This window comes from Mus pahari, chromosome 12, assembly GCF_900095145.1.
Source record: "Mus pahari chromosome 12, PAHARI_EIJ_v1.1, whole genome shotgun sequence".
Lineage (NCBI taxonomy): Eukaryota > Metazoa > Chordata > Mammalia > Rodentia > Muridae > Mus > Mus pahari.
In genome coordinates, this window is record NC_034601.1 from 13,162,494 (window position 1) to 13,179,873 (window position 17,380).

Here is a 17,380-nt window from a genome sequence, read left to right on the forward strand (position 1 = left end):
AAACTGAAGCAAATGGGAGAGGGGGAGGTGGGGAGAGGGGGAGGTGGGGAGAGGGGGAGGTGGGGAGAGGGGAGAGGTCAGTTTCTCAGCACTGATCTTCACATGTCTCCATTTTTGCTGTCCTAAGAAAGCCCTCCAAGATCGTCTGAGATTTGCCCTCCTAGAATGGCTAAGGGCTTCTTATCAACTATTTTAAAGTAGATGGATGAAGTAAGCAGATGAATCTGCTAGAACTAAACATCACAGCAATTCCTATCCTAATACAACCTCAAGACTTCAGATGAGGGCCAGGCACAGCAGAAGCAGAACAAACTGCCCCAAGTTCAAGGCCAGCCTAATCTACATAGCAAGGGCTACATGCCTAATCTATATGCCTGCCAGGATTATACAGTGAGAAAAATAAAACAACACGCACACAAAAGAGCAAAGCAAAATGATCCAAGATGATTCCAGGAAGTCACAATAAACGTCGAAAAGCCACCTACAGAACCCTATTTTACAAAATTGTCTCAGAGGTCCCACAAACATACTGTTGTACTCACAGTTAAATTTATTTGTTATACTGAAAAACTGGATGCAAGGAGAAAAGACACAGGTCCTATTAGGAAAATGCACAGACTTCCCTTATTTTTCTCCATCCTGTGAGGTTTAAACACATTTGTTCCTTGCTACTACTACTACTACAAAAAAATTTTTTTACAGTAGCTGGTATGCCCAGAGGCGACCCTCGTTAGCTTAAGTTCAGTTTAAGTTCAGTGCAAAGAGCCTGGCTCATTTCATTAACCATTATATGTAGAGAATGGCAAGTAATCAAGCTATGCCCGATACTGTAATTAACCTCTACCACCTAGTACCTCCTTCAGGTTATTTCATGGCTATGCCACAGACTCAGAATTGTGTGGCATACTATCCTCTGGCCCAATAGTTCAACTAAGACCAAGGCCTCACTGTATAGCTCAGTACACTCTAAAATATGATGGGTGCTGTCTGCCCAGATACACCTAGACCATCACTGAGTACTTTTGAGGAGATTCCTCCTGAGTCACACCAACATAGTGTGTTACTAACACGCCAACTCAGGCAATGGGTCTGTATCCTACAGCTGCTGCCGCAGAGGAGGCTATTTCCACTGTCCACACCATTCAGAAGTCTGTAGTCCTCAACAACACCTTAACACACTGTCACAAGTGACTATACAACAGTCAGCTGTTCATATTAAGGTCAGAAATCTCACACTGTTTCCATGCTAGTATCTGACCCACCAAAGGAGCAAAAGCAAATGCTGGGTAAACTATTATTTCCTCTTATTTAACCCATGCATCCTACTCTTGCTGATAAAAATCAACGTGAAGATTAGTAACTGAACTATTTCACAGGCTGCAGTCTCTATAGTCTCTCTGTTCTAAGGCCGATGAAGCTGTAGCTGTACTGCAAGCCCACCCAGCTAAAGAGGCTGCCCAGGAAACTGGTAATCCAACTTTCTAAATTTAATAAGAGACCATGAAAAGAATCCCATGCTTCACTGAAGCTGGAGACATGAATCAGTGGTTAACAGTACTGGCTGCTCTTCCAGAGGATGTGGGTTCAATTCCCAGCAGATAAATGGCAGCTTACAACCATCTGCACCTCCAGCTCCAGAGGATCTGAAGCCTCTTGTGGCCTCCATATGCACCAGGCATAAATGTGGTGCACAAACATTCATGCAGGCAAAATTCCCACACATGTAATGGTTTTGGTTTGTTTGTTTGTTTGTTTGTTTATTGGTTTTTGAAGAAAGGGTTTCTCTGTATAGTACTGATTTTTTGGTTAGTCACACAGTCATCATATACCTACCAATTGTCAAACAGATCTCCAGAAGAAAAGAAGATATTTTACATAAATCATATACCATACACAAGAGACTTTAGGCACAACATATCATGCTTACCAAACAGGTAATAGAAGTAACAGTTCAAATGCCAAAACTCTCAGATACCAGCCATGGGCCAAACTCACAAGCAAACCCTGCAAAGACAGTGGCCTTGGATCTGTTCTCTTAACTCTTTTGCACAAAGTGATTTATAAGTACTTTCCAAAACAAGTGTTTTTAGGGAATGCAGGAAAGTATTAATTAACTTTACATTATCCCAGCACTCGGGAGGCAGAGGCAGGCGGATTTCTGAGTTCGAGGCCAGCCTGGTCTACAAAGTGAGTTCCAGGACAGCCAGGGCTATACAGAGAAACCCTGTCTCAAAAAAACAAAAGAAAAAAAACAAACAAACAAAACAAAAAACAAAAAAAAAGAACTTTACATTATACTGTAATCTTGACAACCCAAGCAATTATGACAAAAAACAAAATTAACAAAGTTACAATGAAAGAATATCAGGTTTTGGTTTGCATTGATTTGGTTAGTGGGAATCAAATTGAGTGCCTTGTTAATGATAAGCAAGTGCTCCTCCAAGCACACTACCACTCACCTACATCCAGAGTTCCTATAATGTTCTTTTAATTTTTTTCTTTACATTTATCTAGCGTGTACATCTGTGTCTATCATCTTACTCACCTTGCCATGTTTTTATGACTAAGGAGCAAAAAGAAACAAGTTGAGTTCAAAGTGCACTTCTCAGTTGCTGAATGAGAAAGAAAGCTATTACTGCTAGAGATACAGGACAATCTTAAGAATCATCCACTTCAGGAGCTGGAGGGATGGCTTAGATGTTAGAGGCATAGGCTGGTCTTCCAGAAGACCTGGGTCACACACATGGTGACTCATAAACACCTACAACACTAGCCCCAGGGATTCTAATGCCTTCTTCTGGCCTCCATGGGCACACCATGCAAGTGGTGCACGAGCATACACGCAGCCCAAACACTCATACATATAATATAAAATAAAATAACTTGAAGAATCATCCAGTTCAGATTGGCAAGATAACCAGTGGCTACTGTACAGACACTTGTCACCAAGCCTGAAGACCTGAGTCCAGAACCCACATGGTGGATGGCAAAACAGTTCCCACAAGTTCCGCTCCCCCAATTCCCACTTCTCTAAATAGATGTAAACATGATTGTTGTTGTTGTTGTTTTAAGGTGTATTATTTTATTTTACGTGCATTAGTGTTTTGCTTATGTGTGGATCTGTATATCATGCGCATACAGTACCGATGAAGAACAGGAGAGGGCATCAGATCCCTGGAACTGGGGTTACAGACAGCTGTGAGCTACCATGTGAGTACTGAGACTTGAACCTGGATCCTCTAGGAGAGCAGCAAGAGCTTACTTAACTGCTGAAATATTTCTCAAGCTCATCCTAGGATGGTTTTTATTGATCTTCCTAACACCCCTACCAAGTCCTGTTCTGTGTTTTGGTTTTCGGTTTTTGCAAGAGAGAATCAACATGTGGAACTGACTTGTCCAGTTGTGCTTGTGTAATGGCACTCACCTTCAACCCCAGCACTTGGGAAGCAAGCAGGTGGAGCTCTGTGAGTTAAAGGCTAGCTTAGTCTACTCAGGAGTTCCAGAAAAGCTATATTGTGAGGAGATCCTGTCTCCACCAAAAGGGTGGGGGAAGAAGGGGTGTTTGCTCAGTTCATAAAGGCACATGCAGTCAAGCCTGACAACCCGAGTCCAATCTCTGGGACCCACATGGTGGGAGGAGAGACCTGTTATCTGCAAGTTTGTCCTGTGACCTCCACACGCCCATTATAGTATATAACAAACAAACAGACAAAGATGAGGGGTTGGACAGATAGCTCAGCTGTTAGGAGCACTGGCTACTCTTCCAGAGAACTCAGGTTTGATTCCCTGCATGGGTGTGGCAGTTCACATGATTCCAGTTCCAAAGGATCCAATGATGCCTTCTTCTGACCTCTGCAAGCACTGACACATATGGTGTACAGAACACATATGCAGGCAAAACACTCATACACATAAAACAAAAAAGAAGTTTAAAAATACAAGTAATAAGGGATGTAAATTTAGATGGCCTTACCATTCAAACTCATATTCTTACACACACACACACACTCCTGCCTTTCCCCTCTTGAGTCAGGATCTTGATATGTTGCCTAAGTTGTACCACAATTCCTCAACCATCTTTTATTTTTTATTTTAAAATGTTGGGGCCTGGAGAGATGGCTCAGCGCTTAAGAGTACGGACTGCTCTTCCGAAGGTGCTGAGTTCAAATCCCAGCAACCACATGGTGGCTCACAACCATCCGTAATGAGATCTGATGCCCTCTTCTGGTGTGTCTGAAAACAGCTACAGCATAATTATATAATAAATAAATAAATATTTTTTAAATGTTGCTATTATTTATTTGTGCTTGTATGTGCTCATGCATGCAAGTGCCCATGGACACCAGAAGAGGGCTTTCTGATGCCCTAAAACTGGAGTTACCTTCAAGCATTCAAGCAGTCCTAAGCTGCCACACATGAGTACTGAGATACCAACTCCCTTGGAGAGCAGCAACTGCTCAGCACCTCTGCAGATACTGGGCTGTTCCTCGGTAGCATGGACTACAGGTGCATGCTACCATGTCCAGTCTATATTCATTCTTTAGCCAGAAGTCAAGTTGGCATTAGATCTTCCAGAACCTGTTCACCTTGCAGGTAGGCGATAAAATCAAGTTTGAAAACTTACAAGGTCAAAGACCAGGTCACTCTGCCTTTCCACGTTTACCCATCAGCGCGCAGGTGCACATGTCACCCAGGTTCTTCCCATCTTTCAGAAAGTTGAATGCACAGACAGCCCCCTCCCTTCAGTGCTAATGTACTGTGTTGAGTCTATTCACACATTCCTGGGAGAAAAGCAGCTGGCTATTACTGTTCATCCACGTTGTGTCTGGCCTTACTATGTGAACTCATCAAAGCTTCATGTTTTATAAATAAGCAAATAGGCTGTGAGCATGGAAGTTTCTTCCTCAGGACTGCACACAGGAATTGTAACAGACCAAACTCAGCTCTGACTAAAATCTGTCTTCTTCCTATCACAACATCCTTTTGTTGTTGTTTGGTTTGTGGGTTGTTTTTTTTTTTTTTTTCCTAACAGAAAGTGGTTAGCCTCCTTAATCCTGGGGTTCTACCCTTCACCACCCACCCAGTTCACCTCCTATCCCAGCTCCAAGCATATCTTTTATCTTCCAAGATAAGGACTGGCGTGTCTTTCTCTTCTGAAGCAATCCTGAATTTAGTTCTCTGTCGACTAACAGTCCACTGCACATTCCTGCCGCTGCATCTTCTCGAAACTCATCATCTTTTGATCCGGTCTGACGCTACCATCTCTTAAATAATAATACGATTTGCAGATCAGAAAGCACTTCCAGACACAGTGCTTTAGCTGTCCTTCTCCACAATCCAGTGAGAAGGGCAAAAAGTGAGTAGGGGCGGAAGGCGTCCCATTTCACGAGAAAGACACCTCTCCAAGGTCACTGAATGAAAACAAAAAATCAGGACCAAAGCCCAGATTGGACTCTCGGTCCTTGGCTCATCCTACCACGCCTCACAGGCAGTCACGATGCAGCCACAAGCCCCGCGCTGCCTGAGATGTCACAGCGGTAGTCCGTCCGCCCGCCCACAGCTCACCGCCCTTCCACTCCCACCGGTACCAGACCTCCCAGCGTCCTGTCGACTTCCCGACTCCTCTCTCCACCAGAACCCTCTCCCACCGACCTCCCTACGTCGCTGCCACCTCTGTTCAGGAGCCCCTCTCTAGTCGCAAGTAGCCTTCTCAGACCCTAGCAGCGTCCCGCCACTTTGCCACCTCAGGCCCCTCCTCCTGTCAGTACGCAGGGTTACCTTTTCCAAGGATGCAGGTCTCTGCACAGCCAGGGAGCGGGCCAGTGAAAGCACTGTGTTGAAATAAAAGCCTCGGGAGGTGCTGGAGCCAGAGCTGGACCCCGAGCCGCCGCCACCGCCTCCGCCGCCACCGCCGCCGCCTCCGCGGACCCCAGCAGCCGCCATCACAGCGCACGCCCGGGCGCAGGCGGCTGGGTTCTCAGCTCTGGGCTTGCCACCACCGGGCCTTACGGCGCAGGCGCAGAGGCGGCCGACTTCCCGGCCACGTGACCGCCTGACTCCTCCCCCTACCCCCGCACTGGGTGGGGCCTGGTCCCCCTCTGCCGCTCCGCGCAGTGGTTGCTCTGGAGGCGGGGCTCTAGCACAGTGCTGGCGGAAGTGGTGCGCGCGGCGGCCACAGTGAATCCGCCCGCCGGCGCTGGGCCATCGACTTCTCGCCCAGCGGCCCCTCCTGCTTCCTAGGTTCAGACCGTCGCCCGCACTATGTCTGGCTATCCTAAAAGCTATAATCCTTTCGACGATGACGTGGAAGACGAAGACACCCGGCCCGTGCCGTGGAAGGACGTCCGCGACCTGCCGGACGGCCCCGACGCGCCCCTTGACAGGCAGCAATACCTGAGACAGGAGGTGTTGCGCAGGGCCGAGGCTACCGCTGCCAGCACCAGCAGGTCCTTGTCTCTCATGTATGAATCGGAGAAGATCGGAGTCGCCTCTTCCGAGGTGAGCCTGGGGCAGAACTGAGCTAAACCGGCCAATCAATGCATTATAAAAACGGGATGAAGAAATATTTTGTTTACGATCTTTTGGGATTTTTCTAATTGCCTACCATAAGTTCATGGACATAGTGTAAAGAATTATGTCTCAGGATCACCTGATGTTTACCTCGGGAAGCTTCCTTATCTATTTTTCTGCATGGTTAATTCCTCCCTCGCTGCCCTGCCCTCATGTCTAGTTAAAGGTAAACTCCAAATAATGTTATGTGTGAGAGTAAAAATGCCAAAGTGTGGCCTGTATTTGGGAAGTGGTGTCTGTTTCACTTATATATATAACTTGTTGGGCAGAAGCCTCAAGCTGTTCCTCTCTAGTGACCCAGTTAAAGTGTGAACTGTGTATGCTTCAAGTGCCAGGTGGTGTCTGAAGTACTGAAGCAAAGGGAGCCTTGTGTTCTTCTTCTCACATCCTTGACCGCTTTTCACCTTCCTTTTTTTTTTTTTTTTTAGAACAACTCAGCAAAATAAAATTCCGGTTTATTGTTGGACATTGTTTCACACATACATCAAACAGGCCAAAAAAAAATAAACAGCAACTTCATAGACAGAAAGAAAAGGAAAAAAAAAATCTTTTTTATCTTTGGCCTTTTTAACCATCTCATACAAACCAACTACTTATAGTACAGCTAGGTACATACACAAAAGTTACTGGAATGCTCGGAATAAGATTGTTTTTTTGTTGTTGTTTTTGTTTTTTTTACAAGGTTTTTTTTTCTCCTTTGAGATTATAATGAACATGGTCACACCACAAGTAAAGTCTGAAGTAGGACAGAAACGCTCTGAAGGCTGGTTTGGTCACCCGTTATCATTAAAAATGGCTGACCCCTAACAATATGTACAAAAATATAAAATGTAAATAAAAAATACAAACAAATTTTCCTTTTAAAGTATTTTTAAGAAAAAAAGCAGGGCCTGGGAAGTTCTGGTTCTTTTTTCCTCCCATGTTGCCAATTCATGTTGTAGTTTTGGTGGGGTGGTGGAGAGCGCATGTCATCCGTGGGTGGCATTGCCCGCTGTGGGCGGGGCCTGCTTCTCTACTCGGAGGTGACCACGTTTAAATTCTGAGAGGGGAAGTGGAAGGTGAACAGGTCACGGTGCGTAAGGTTACTTTCCTCTTGCTNTCTAGTCCTCCTCCTCAGTCTTCTGCTTCTTGGTGTCGACGTCGTCGTCCTCATCATCCTCAGCTACCCGCTTGCCCGTAGGAGCCTCAGCTTCCTCATCTTCATCTCCATCCTCTTCCTCACCGTCACCTTCTTCCTCCTCCTCCTCTTCCTCCCCACCTTCTTCCTCTTCTTCATCTACCTCATTGTCAGCCTCCTGCTCCCCATTTTCCTCATTTTGAGCGTTCCCATTGGCAGGTGCATCTCTTCCATTCTCTGCCTCCTCCACAACTTCCTTCTTCTCCTTCAAGTCCTTGGTGGTGATCTCGGAGCTGGTGTCCACTGCCGCGTCTGACATGGTGGGGCACGCCGGTGGTCCGATGCCGCGAGGGAGGGAATTCAAGTCGAGTTCGAGGACTCTGGCGAGAGAGCTGCCGGAGTCCGCGCTGGAGGAGGCGGTGGGCGGCGAAGGAGGCTGCAGCGAGCGCGGAGCACGACCCGGGAACAATGAAAAGATGGCTTTTCGGAGCAGCCAGTGGGGCGCTTTTCACCTTCCTAATAGGAAAATTTAAGTCCCCTTGCCTGGACTCCTGCTCAGGAAACGAGAATTGAGTCTAGACTCTGACCTTTGTAGACCATGTGCTATTGCGACAGCTCTTTCCATCCATAGAAAATTTCAGCAACTAGGAACTTTGCTTTGCCTTTAATTTACCTGTATTTGAGTATGCACAGTTTGAGGGTATCCCCTGAAGCCAGAAGAGGACACCAGGGAATCCCTTGGAGCTGGAGTTGACAGATAGGAGCTTCCCAGTGTGGGTGCTGGGAACAGAGCTGGTCTTCTGAAACTTCTTAAGACCTTTTCTTTTTGAGGAGTTTGGCTTGGTGGGCAGCCTACCAATGAAGCCCAGGCTGGTCTGGAGCTTAGAATTCTTGGTCTCAATCTTTCTGATACTGGGGTTACAGGCATGTACCATCTTCCCCAGCATAAAATAAAGATTATTCCAAGACACCAGATGGCCCCTAAGTCTACTAGTAAAATAGGTGTTTTGGCAGAAGAAGAAATTACTGACATATCAGCTAAGAATAACCTTAAGTATTTTACAGTTTTGAAATGTAATAGTTGAAACAAAACATTGTCTTCCTCCACCAGTCTTCATCTCTGATCTTTGGCAAATTTTCTTCTCTGACTAAGGGACTCTGTCGTTTCTATTGCCACTGTTCGGGTACTTTACCTTCTCCTACCCTTCCCTGTTGTGGTCTCCCTGACTGCTAATGTATGTTCTGCCTCTAGGAAGTTGTGCTTCTGTGTACTGGATTCTTAATGTTCCAGTCCAGATCAATTGGAGTCCTACAGTCTTGGTAAACAGGTCACTTTGTATTGAGACAAGTGATAAGTGCTCACAGTGTAGCCCAGTGTAATACAGATTGGCCTCGAACTCAAGATCCTCTTTCTTCAGCCTCCAAAGGGCTGAGATCATAGACATTCACCAGATGCAGATGCCAGGCTGTGAGCAGGTAGGTCCTCTTGAAGAACAGAAAGCACTCTGACCTGCTGAGCCGTCTCTCTAGCCCCAAAAGAGAACCTATTTTTTTTTCTCAATAGTATCAATATGTAATCCTGACTTTCCTCCAACTTTATGTAGACTAGGCTAACCTTAAACTCAGCCTGGGAGTGCCGAGGTTCAAGCCACCACACCAAGTACTTTTATTCTTTTTTACTTTGAGTGAGGTGTTCTTTGCATATTGGCCTGTATATTATTTAGTAGTATTGAAGGTTCTTTCGTAGTTAAATACAATGAGGGGTGGTTGGGGGGGGGATGGGGAATAGGCTAATGGTCATATTATATTCCATTAGATAGATGATTTGTTTATACAGCCAGCCTCCGAATAGTGAATATCATAAAATTTGCTTCCTACATGAACATCACCACCTAGCCAAAGCTACTCCCCTTCCTGGGATACTCTGCCCCTCCTGGAGCAGTATAGCATACTACAATGATCTTTTCTGGAGCCTGGTTTCTCAGTTCAGCAGAGCCCAGCAAGGAACAGTAGTCGACTAGGGTTTCAATTGACTTTGCCCCTACGGAGTGGAAAGAACTGATGTCTGGTAATACTGACACATAATGTGCTCAGCTACCTTGGCTCGCACACGCTCCTCAGAGGCCTACTCATCCTTACATCTTTCCAGTGCCTGCCCCTGAAGCCACACTGGACATTCAGTTCAGAGAGGTCAGAAAGACAGACGGCATCCCTCATAACCCGGAGGAGTGGCAAGGCAAACTCCTCAGGTTTTCCCCAGTTTGAGTAACTAAATCCATTGCCATAGATGAACTCTTGTTTTCTAGAAAGCTAGTGGGAGCTGCATTCCCAGTGAGGGCTTCGCAACCAGACCTGCTCCTCCAGAGTTGTTCATGGTGACTCTGATGCAGCCAATTTCTGTTTCTGAATCCACTCCACATCAGGGAAATCTCTGGCTCACACAGAACCCAGCAAGCTCTGTGTTTACTTGGCTATCCAAGCTAGAATCTGTTAGTATGAGTGTGTATTACTTTGAGAGAAATAATGAGAAATTTCTTTTTCTTTCTCTCTCTCTCTTTCTTTCTTTCTTTCTTTCTTTCTTTCTTCCTTTCTTCCCTTTCTTCCTTCCTTCCTTTTTTTCTTCCTTCCTTCCTTCCTTCCTTTTTTTTTCTTTCTTTCTTTCTTTCTCTTTCTCTCTTCCTTTCTTATTTTTTCCTCTCTTTTCCTTTATGAAATTGAATTTGCCCAGGCTCACCTCCAACTTGCTGATTCTCTTGAGTACTCTGGAGTACTGGGATCCCATGTACACACCTGCTTAATCCCCGGTCTAGGATAATTAATTTCAGAGTTCTGAATTTAGTGCGCTGACCCCAGATTGACATCCATGTACTTATCAGTTCATAGCTAAGTTTAATTTCAAACTCATTATGAGGCCTACCTGATGTTCCAGGATGCCTTAGCTGTAGATTGTATTGTGATGGGGGGGGGCTCCACATCATTTGCTGGGTATTTCCTGCTGGGTCTCATGGGTCCTACCCACACCCTTCTGTGTTTAACACACAGTTCCACTTCCCTTCAGTTACTCCAGCTGCCTAGACTAGCTGCTCTCTTCAACTCAGGCATTTACCCCACCCACCCTTGGGACTCCCTGTTACACTCACTCCTTAAACCAGACCAAAAACCCTTGTTGGGGGTTCACTGTGTGAAATGACCTTTTTATTGTTTTTAACATGAAACTAAGTTTCAACGAAGCAGGAATGTGTCTGCCTAACTCAGTTCTCAGCACCACAGTGTTGTTAGCAAATTAGAAAAGCAGATTAGGCTTGCTCCTACCCTGCATGGACTGTATGAGCCCTCAGGGTGGAGTTTGGGCTTGGTTAGTCCCCTGGCACTAGAAGAATGCTTTGCAGAGAGGAAGTTCTCCTGAGTGTCTTGGAGAAAGTCCCACCAACCGTTCCATGCTCAGGCAGCAAGAACCCTTTGATTCCCTGAATCCTCAGTGTCCCCAGAACATAACCTGTCTATGTGACTGTCACCTCACTTCAGGCAATCTGAGCCCTTGCATTGTCTTTGTCTCCCTGACTTCCTCTTTCCCCTTGCTCTGAGGAGCATTTCACAGAAAAGAGGAGTTGAGGAACTTTCTCTGGGGTTCCTAAGCTATCGTCTCTCTTCTTTTTCCTGTTTAGATTTAGAAAACACTTGGGGCTTAACAAGTTGGGGAGATCAACTGTAATCATCTCATAAATAGTCACTTGGTCTGTCCATTCTTCATATGGAGGGCATTTTGTGTTTTCTTGTCCTTTGTTTTTGAGACAGGGTCTCACGTAGCTCAGAATGACCTTCCACTCTCTGTACCTGAGGATGACCCTGAACTTATTCTCTACCTTCTCCTTCCAAGAGGTTACAGGCATGTCCCAGTGCCCCTCACCCCCATTTACAGAGAGCTAGGATTGAGATCCCAACATGTAAGCCAATATCAGGCAAGCACCCTTACCAGCTGAGCCACATTCCTCATCCAGGAGTTCACACCACTCACACCCACCCTGGGCCTCATTCTCACAAATGCAGATGAAAAGGTCAACACAGCCCATTTCTGAGCTATGGGAGCACACCTTCAAACCCGGAGCATTTGAGGTCTGCCTTCAAAATGGCTGGGGTACAGAGTCTTCGCCAGCCTGCCCTCACAGGAAAACACTATCAGTTCTCCTCTGTCATGTGCCCTGCCACACCCCCTTTCCTCCTTGGCTGTCCTGAGGTCAGAAGCACAGTCATTTCCTGTCCTTTTTTTTAGGGGAGGATTCTAGCCAGAGAAGCTCAGATTCTAGCATATAGAAACTTCCAGAATCCCTCTTTAACCCCCAGGCTCATCTGTTGTCCTGTGCAAGCAACCAGGGCTGTAGATGTAGCTCGGTGGTAGAGCACTCAGCTATCATACATAAGCTCTGAGTTTGAGCTGCAGTATTGCAAAGTAACACTAATAATAAAGAAAATGAAGAGAAGGATCAGGGAGAAAGATAGAAACAGTACATGTATGCTATAGAAATCATTTATCCAAAATGTATCGTTCTGACTTGTTCCACAACAGCCAGTGAAGATGATATGCTTGGAGACTCTGAAGATAAATTTTTCTTTATCCTTTTTCTTCTGAAAACTAGCTCTTGCAAATTTGCTTGACAAAGTACAAAAAAAATTTTTTTTAACTTAAAAATTTCTAAGCTAGGAATGGTGGTACATGCCTTCAGTCTCAGCAGAGGCAGGTGGATCTCTATGATTTCGAAGCCAGTATAGGCTAAACAGCAAGTTCTAAACCAGCCAGAGCTATATAGTGAGAGCTGTCTCAAAAAAAAAAAAAAAATGCCTGAGGCTGGAGATATAGTAAATAGAGTTTAAAGATAAATTCAAATCAGTATTTTGCCTATATATTATATCTCTATGTACTATATTTCTGAATTTCACTCACTAAACTGAAACCCAGGTAACACATTGGGTTAGAATTGTTAACACCATGTTAAAAATGTGTCTGGGGTCCCAAGAAAATGACTGCATAATACAAGGTATTTTATCAAGGCAAAAGGAATTACTTCTGCAGAAGGCTGTGTAGCCATGCCAAGTCAAGCAGGCAAGTCCACCTCAGAGTGGTCCTGCAAGGCTTTTATTCCTAAGGCAAAGGGATCCTGTGCCTCAGCCTGAGTGCTCAGAGTTTTGTCTCACACTCTTAGGCAGCTGGCTAACTCAAAATGGCATACCTAATGAACAAAGTACAACTTCTGAGGACAGATTGCAACCTTGAGCATGTATAAGAAGAGCTGACTAGAGGTTACAATGTTTCAAATGGAAATTTCTCTTATTTAACCCTTTTATAGAAAAGGCAGCACATTTTGTTTGCATGTCCCACAGCCTCTAAATAGACTAAAGCCCCTCCTTACATTAACTTGGTACCTCTACATTTAACTTGAACTTCGGTAGTTTTCTGTAGTTGCTCTAAGTTGGTTCCAGGACTCCTACAAACACCCTGAATGCTCATGTCCCTTAAGTAATATGGCATAGGGCTGGAGAGATGGCTCAGTGGTTTAGAGAACCAATTGTTCTTCTGAAGGTCCTGAGTTCAAATCCCAGCAACCACATGGTGGCTCACAACCATCNGTAANGAGATCTGATGCCCTCTTCTGGTGCATCTGAAGACAGCTACAGTGTACTTAGATATAATAATAATAATAATAATAATAATAATAATAATAATAATAAATTTTTTTATTTTTTTATTTTTTTTTGGTTTTTCGAGACAGGGTTTCTCTGTATAGCTCTGGCTGTCCTGGAACTCACTTTGTAGACCAGACTGGCCTCGAACTCAGAAATCCACCTGCCTTTGCCTACCGAGTGCTGGGATAAAAGGCGTGCGCCACCATGTCCGGCTAAATAAATCTTTAAAAAAAGAAAAAATGGCATAATATTTCCATCTCATGAACATCTCTGATATACTTCTATTTGTTCATTTATTGTTTTTAAGGCACAGACAGGACAAAGTTTTCAGTCCTCCTAACATCACACACACATCCTACTCAAACCTACCTTCCTCCCTACCTCTTTCCAGTACCAGGGATTGAACTAAGGGCCCTCTGTGCTAACCAAGTGCACAAGCACAGATTGCTGTCTCTGGGCCTTCTCATTTGTTTCAGGTTATCTCCAGATTACTGATAATACCTAGAGAAGAACTAGGGACGCAGCTTAGTTGGTAGAATACTTGCCTGACATGCACAAAGCCTTGGTTTGATTCCAGCACTCAAAAAATGACCCAGGATAATCGGAGGTTTAAGGTTATCCTAGGCTACATAGCAATTTCAAGGCTAACCTGGATTGCATAAGACCCCATATCAACATAATAAATTTAAAGTCTGTGCACAATTACCATACTGTGATGATGTTTCAAGTATAATGACAAAAAGTCTGTGTGCAAACTATCGGTATCTTCTGTTTACAGCTAGTTGAGTACTCAGATATGGAGGGCTGACTATGGGGTGTCTGAGGAGAGCTACGGTGTACTTACATATAATAAATAAATCTTTTTAAAAAATACCTTTGGGGGCTGGTGAGATGGCTCAGTGGTTAAGAGCACCCGACTGCTCTTCCAAAGGTCCTGAGTTCAAATCCCAGCAACCACATGGTGGCTCACAACCATCCACAACGAAATTTGACTCCCTCTTCTGGAGTGTCTGAAGACAGCTACAGTGTACTTACATATAGTAAATAAATAAATCTTTTTAAAAAAAATACCTTTGGGGGAAAACAAAAGAAAATTAATAAAGCAAGGGAAAGAATAACAAAATAAAAATTTATAAATATAGAGGAAAAGTTTGGTAAGGAAGTTTATTTGTTTGATACACTAGAAACCAAACATATACTGGAAATGAAAGAGTCAATCAGTGAAAGTGGAAAAAATAAACAAAAAACTAACAACGTCACCAACAGACAAGACCAAGCAAAAGACCGAATCTCAGGTGTGGCAAACAAGTTTGAGACATGAATCAAAATAAAACAAAAAACAGTGAATGTAACCAAAAACTACCAAGAACTCTGGGATTCATTCAAGAAACCAAACGTAAGAGCCATTAGGTAGAAGGAGCTAAGATAAAATCAAATGACTTAAGACTACTTATTCAATGAATATAGCCAAGAATTTCTCAGACCTAGAAAAATAGATATGCAAACACTTTTAGAACTCATGGACATAACCAGAGAAGGACCTTCCCATGACATACCATCGTCAAGTTGTCAAAAATATAAAGCAAAGAAATAATACTAAAACCTCTATGGCAAGATGCCTCCTAACACACAGAGGCAAAAGCATCTGAACAACGCAGAGCTATTGTCAGAAAGCATAAAGGCCAAGAAAGCATGGAATGTGGTGTTTGTAGTTTTAAAAAGCACACTATCACCTTTGCCAGGGACTTTTGCTGTGCTACCAGCCCCTTCCCAGCTCCCTTTTGTTTTACCTGGCTTAGCTCCAGGGATCAGCCCCAACCAGATCTCTATCTACCCTTCTCTGCTTGGGCGTGAGACCCTTGAATCCTCGGACTAAAGACACATAGACAGCTCAACTTGCCCACTAAGCTCTATTGCTGGGAGCAGATACCTCCTGCCTGGAAATGTGTGTCCTTACCAATTTATTATCTCCATCTCTTCTTCCCTAATTATTCTAATTAGCCCCTGTCAAACATCTTTGGCCACCCGCTACATATAGCAGAGGCTGTACGCCCTAGGTCTCCCCAGAGGCCTTACATGATTGTAGCATCCTCCTTCCTCCAAAACACGGCAGAAAAGCTCCTTCCCTACATCTCCTTTTTCTCTTGGGACCTGGAAGTCTCACCTGTACCTCCCACCCAGCAATTGGCTCATGGCCTTCTTTATTAGCAAATCAAGAACCAATTAGGGAACTAAACCTTGGTATCAGAACCTCCCCTTACACCACCTTTTCTATCCAATTTAAAAAAAAAACAAAACAAAAAAAACCAAACTTCTTGTCCCAGATATAAATTAAACAAAGCCATGACAATCATGTAAATTACACAGTATGATATAAATGACATCCAGTCCATATTTGTCAATTAGATAAAGTATTTTATCTTCATTTCTAACTAAAAGAGTTATGATTTTGGGCCGGGCGTGGTGGCACATGCCTTCAATCCCAGCACTCAGGAAGCAGAGGCAGGGGGATTTCTAAGTTCCAGGCCAGCCTGGTCTACAAAGTGAGCTCCAGGTCAGCCAGGGCTATACAGAGAAACCCTGTCTCGAAACCCCCTCCCCCCCCAAAAAAAAAGAGTTATGATTTTATCCCTAGATTGTGTTTAGATTTTATAAAGCCTGTCACTGAAAACCATGTCATCTACTTTCTCAATGTTAAACTCTCTCTCATTGTCCTCTCTCTGTCTCTCTCTCTGTCTCTCTCTGTCTCTGTCTCTGTCTCTGTCTCTCTCTCTCTCTCTCTCTCAATGTTAAACAACTTGAGTTTGATTATGAGACTAAAACTAGTCTTTAGCCCCATCAGAAATCTGAGAATGACTAAAACATTACCTGGGTATATAGGAAGCACCAAAGATAACTTCTCAAACAACTGTAGAGACAGTTGACTACCTGGACAGCCCCTCATTCCTCAAAACCTAGGAGCCTTCTGGCCAAGGATCATCTGACAGACTTGCAAACAGAATTATTTGAAGGACTGCTGACTCTGTCGTGGCAAAGCCAATAGTTGACTATTTTGTAAAAAATGTTCTTTTCTTGGACAGTTTTGTCTGCAGATGAAATGGGCAATTTTGGCCCAGTTGATTACCTTGCCACGATAAGCAACCTCGCCTAGAGGTGAAGATGTTCAATATCTTCTTTGAACCAAGAAGGGGGTGCTGTCAGGAGCAGATGTGTCTCACTCTCAAATGATTAAATAACATTAAATGCCATAGTCTGTGGATCTCTGATGTTTTTAAAGACCCTCTATAATATATAAAGTAATCTGAACTGTTAAACTTTGACTACTCTCACCCATTTCTAATTGAAATATCTCAAAAACATCCTTTTAATTAAATCAGAATCTAACATAATCATGAGTTTGTTATCTGGTCCTTAACTCAAATTATTCAATCATCTAAAAACAGTTTGTAATAGCAGTTATAGAAGAACTGGGTCTAAGATTTGTATTTTTAAATGAGTTGTATAAGTACAATGTCTAAGAATAACAATATTAATCCCAAGTTTTGTATCAATATAAGAAGTTCATACCAATGAAAGCCTTAAAAATGAATCAAAATAAATTTTGTACCAAGGTAAGAAATTATAACTTTAACTTTGTATCAATTATAAAGATGTCTACCTGGCTGGAGAGATGGCTCAACAGTTAAGAGCACTGATTGCTTTTCCAGAGGTCCTGAGTTCAGTTCCCAGCAACCACATGGTGGCTCACAACCATCTGTAATGGGATCCGATGCGTTCTTCTGGTCTGTCTGAAAAGAAAGACAATGTGCTCACATACATTTATATATATATATATATATATATATATATATATATATGATATACATATTAAGATATGTCTAGGGCTGGTGAGATGGCTCAGATGGTAAGAGCACCCGACTGCTCTTCCAAAGGTGCAGAGTTCAAATCCCAGCAACCACATGGTGGCTCATAACCATCCATAACAAGATCTGATGCCCTCTTCTGGAGTGTCTG

General features: G+C 43.8%; 3 protein-coding genes across 3 annotated transcripts in view; 1 reads left to right on the plus strand and 2 right to left on the minus strand.

Moving 5' to 3' along the window:
• Window positions 1–6,025, minus strand: part of Pi4ka (phosphatidylinositol 4-kinase alpha) — a 126,482-nt gene extending 120,457 nt beyond the window's left edge. Inside the window, 1 exon segment of the mRNA XM_021209064.2 lies at window positions 5,779–6,025. Coding sequence (XP_021064723.1) covers window positions 5,779–5,943 — 165 coding nt within the window. The 5' untranslated portion in view covers window positions 5,944–6,025.
• Window positions 6,026–6,142: 117 nt separating this feature from the next.
• The window catches only part of Snap29 (synaptosome associated protein 29), a 28,818-nt gene continuing 17,580 nt past the window's right edge, over window positions 6,143–17,380 (plus strand). The window contains exon 1 of the mRNA XM_021209190.1: window positions 6,143–6,498. Within this exon, the coding sequence (XP_021064849.1) occupies window positions 6,262–6,498 (237 nt within the window). The 5' untranslated portion in view covers window positions 6,143–6,261. The remainder of the gene's footprint in view (window positions 6,499–17,380) is intronic.
• LOC110329537 (prothymosin alpha) lies at window positions 6,995–8,187 on the minus strand. The gene has a single exon (XM_021209192.2). It carries the CDS (start codon window positions 8,004–8,006, stop codon window positions 7,671–7,673), a length of 336 nt encoding a protein of 111 aa, XP_021064851.1. The 5' UTR covers window positions 8,007–8,187; the 3' UTR covers window positions 6,995–7,670.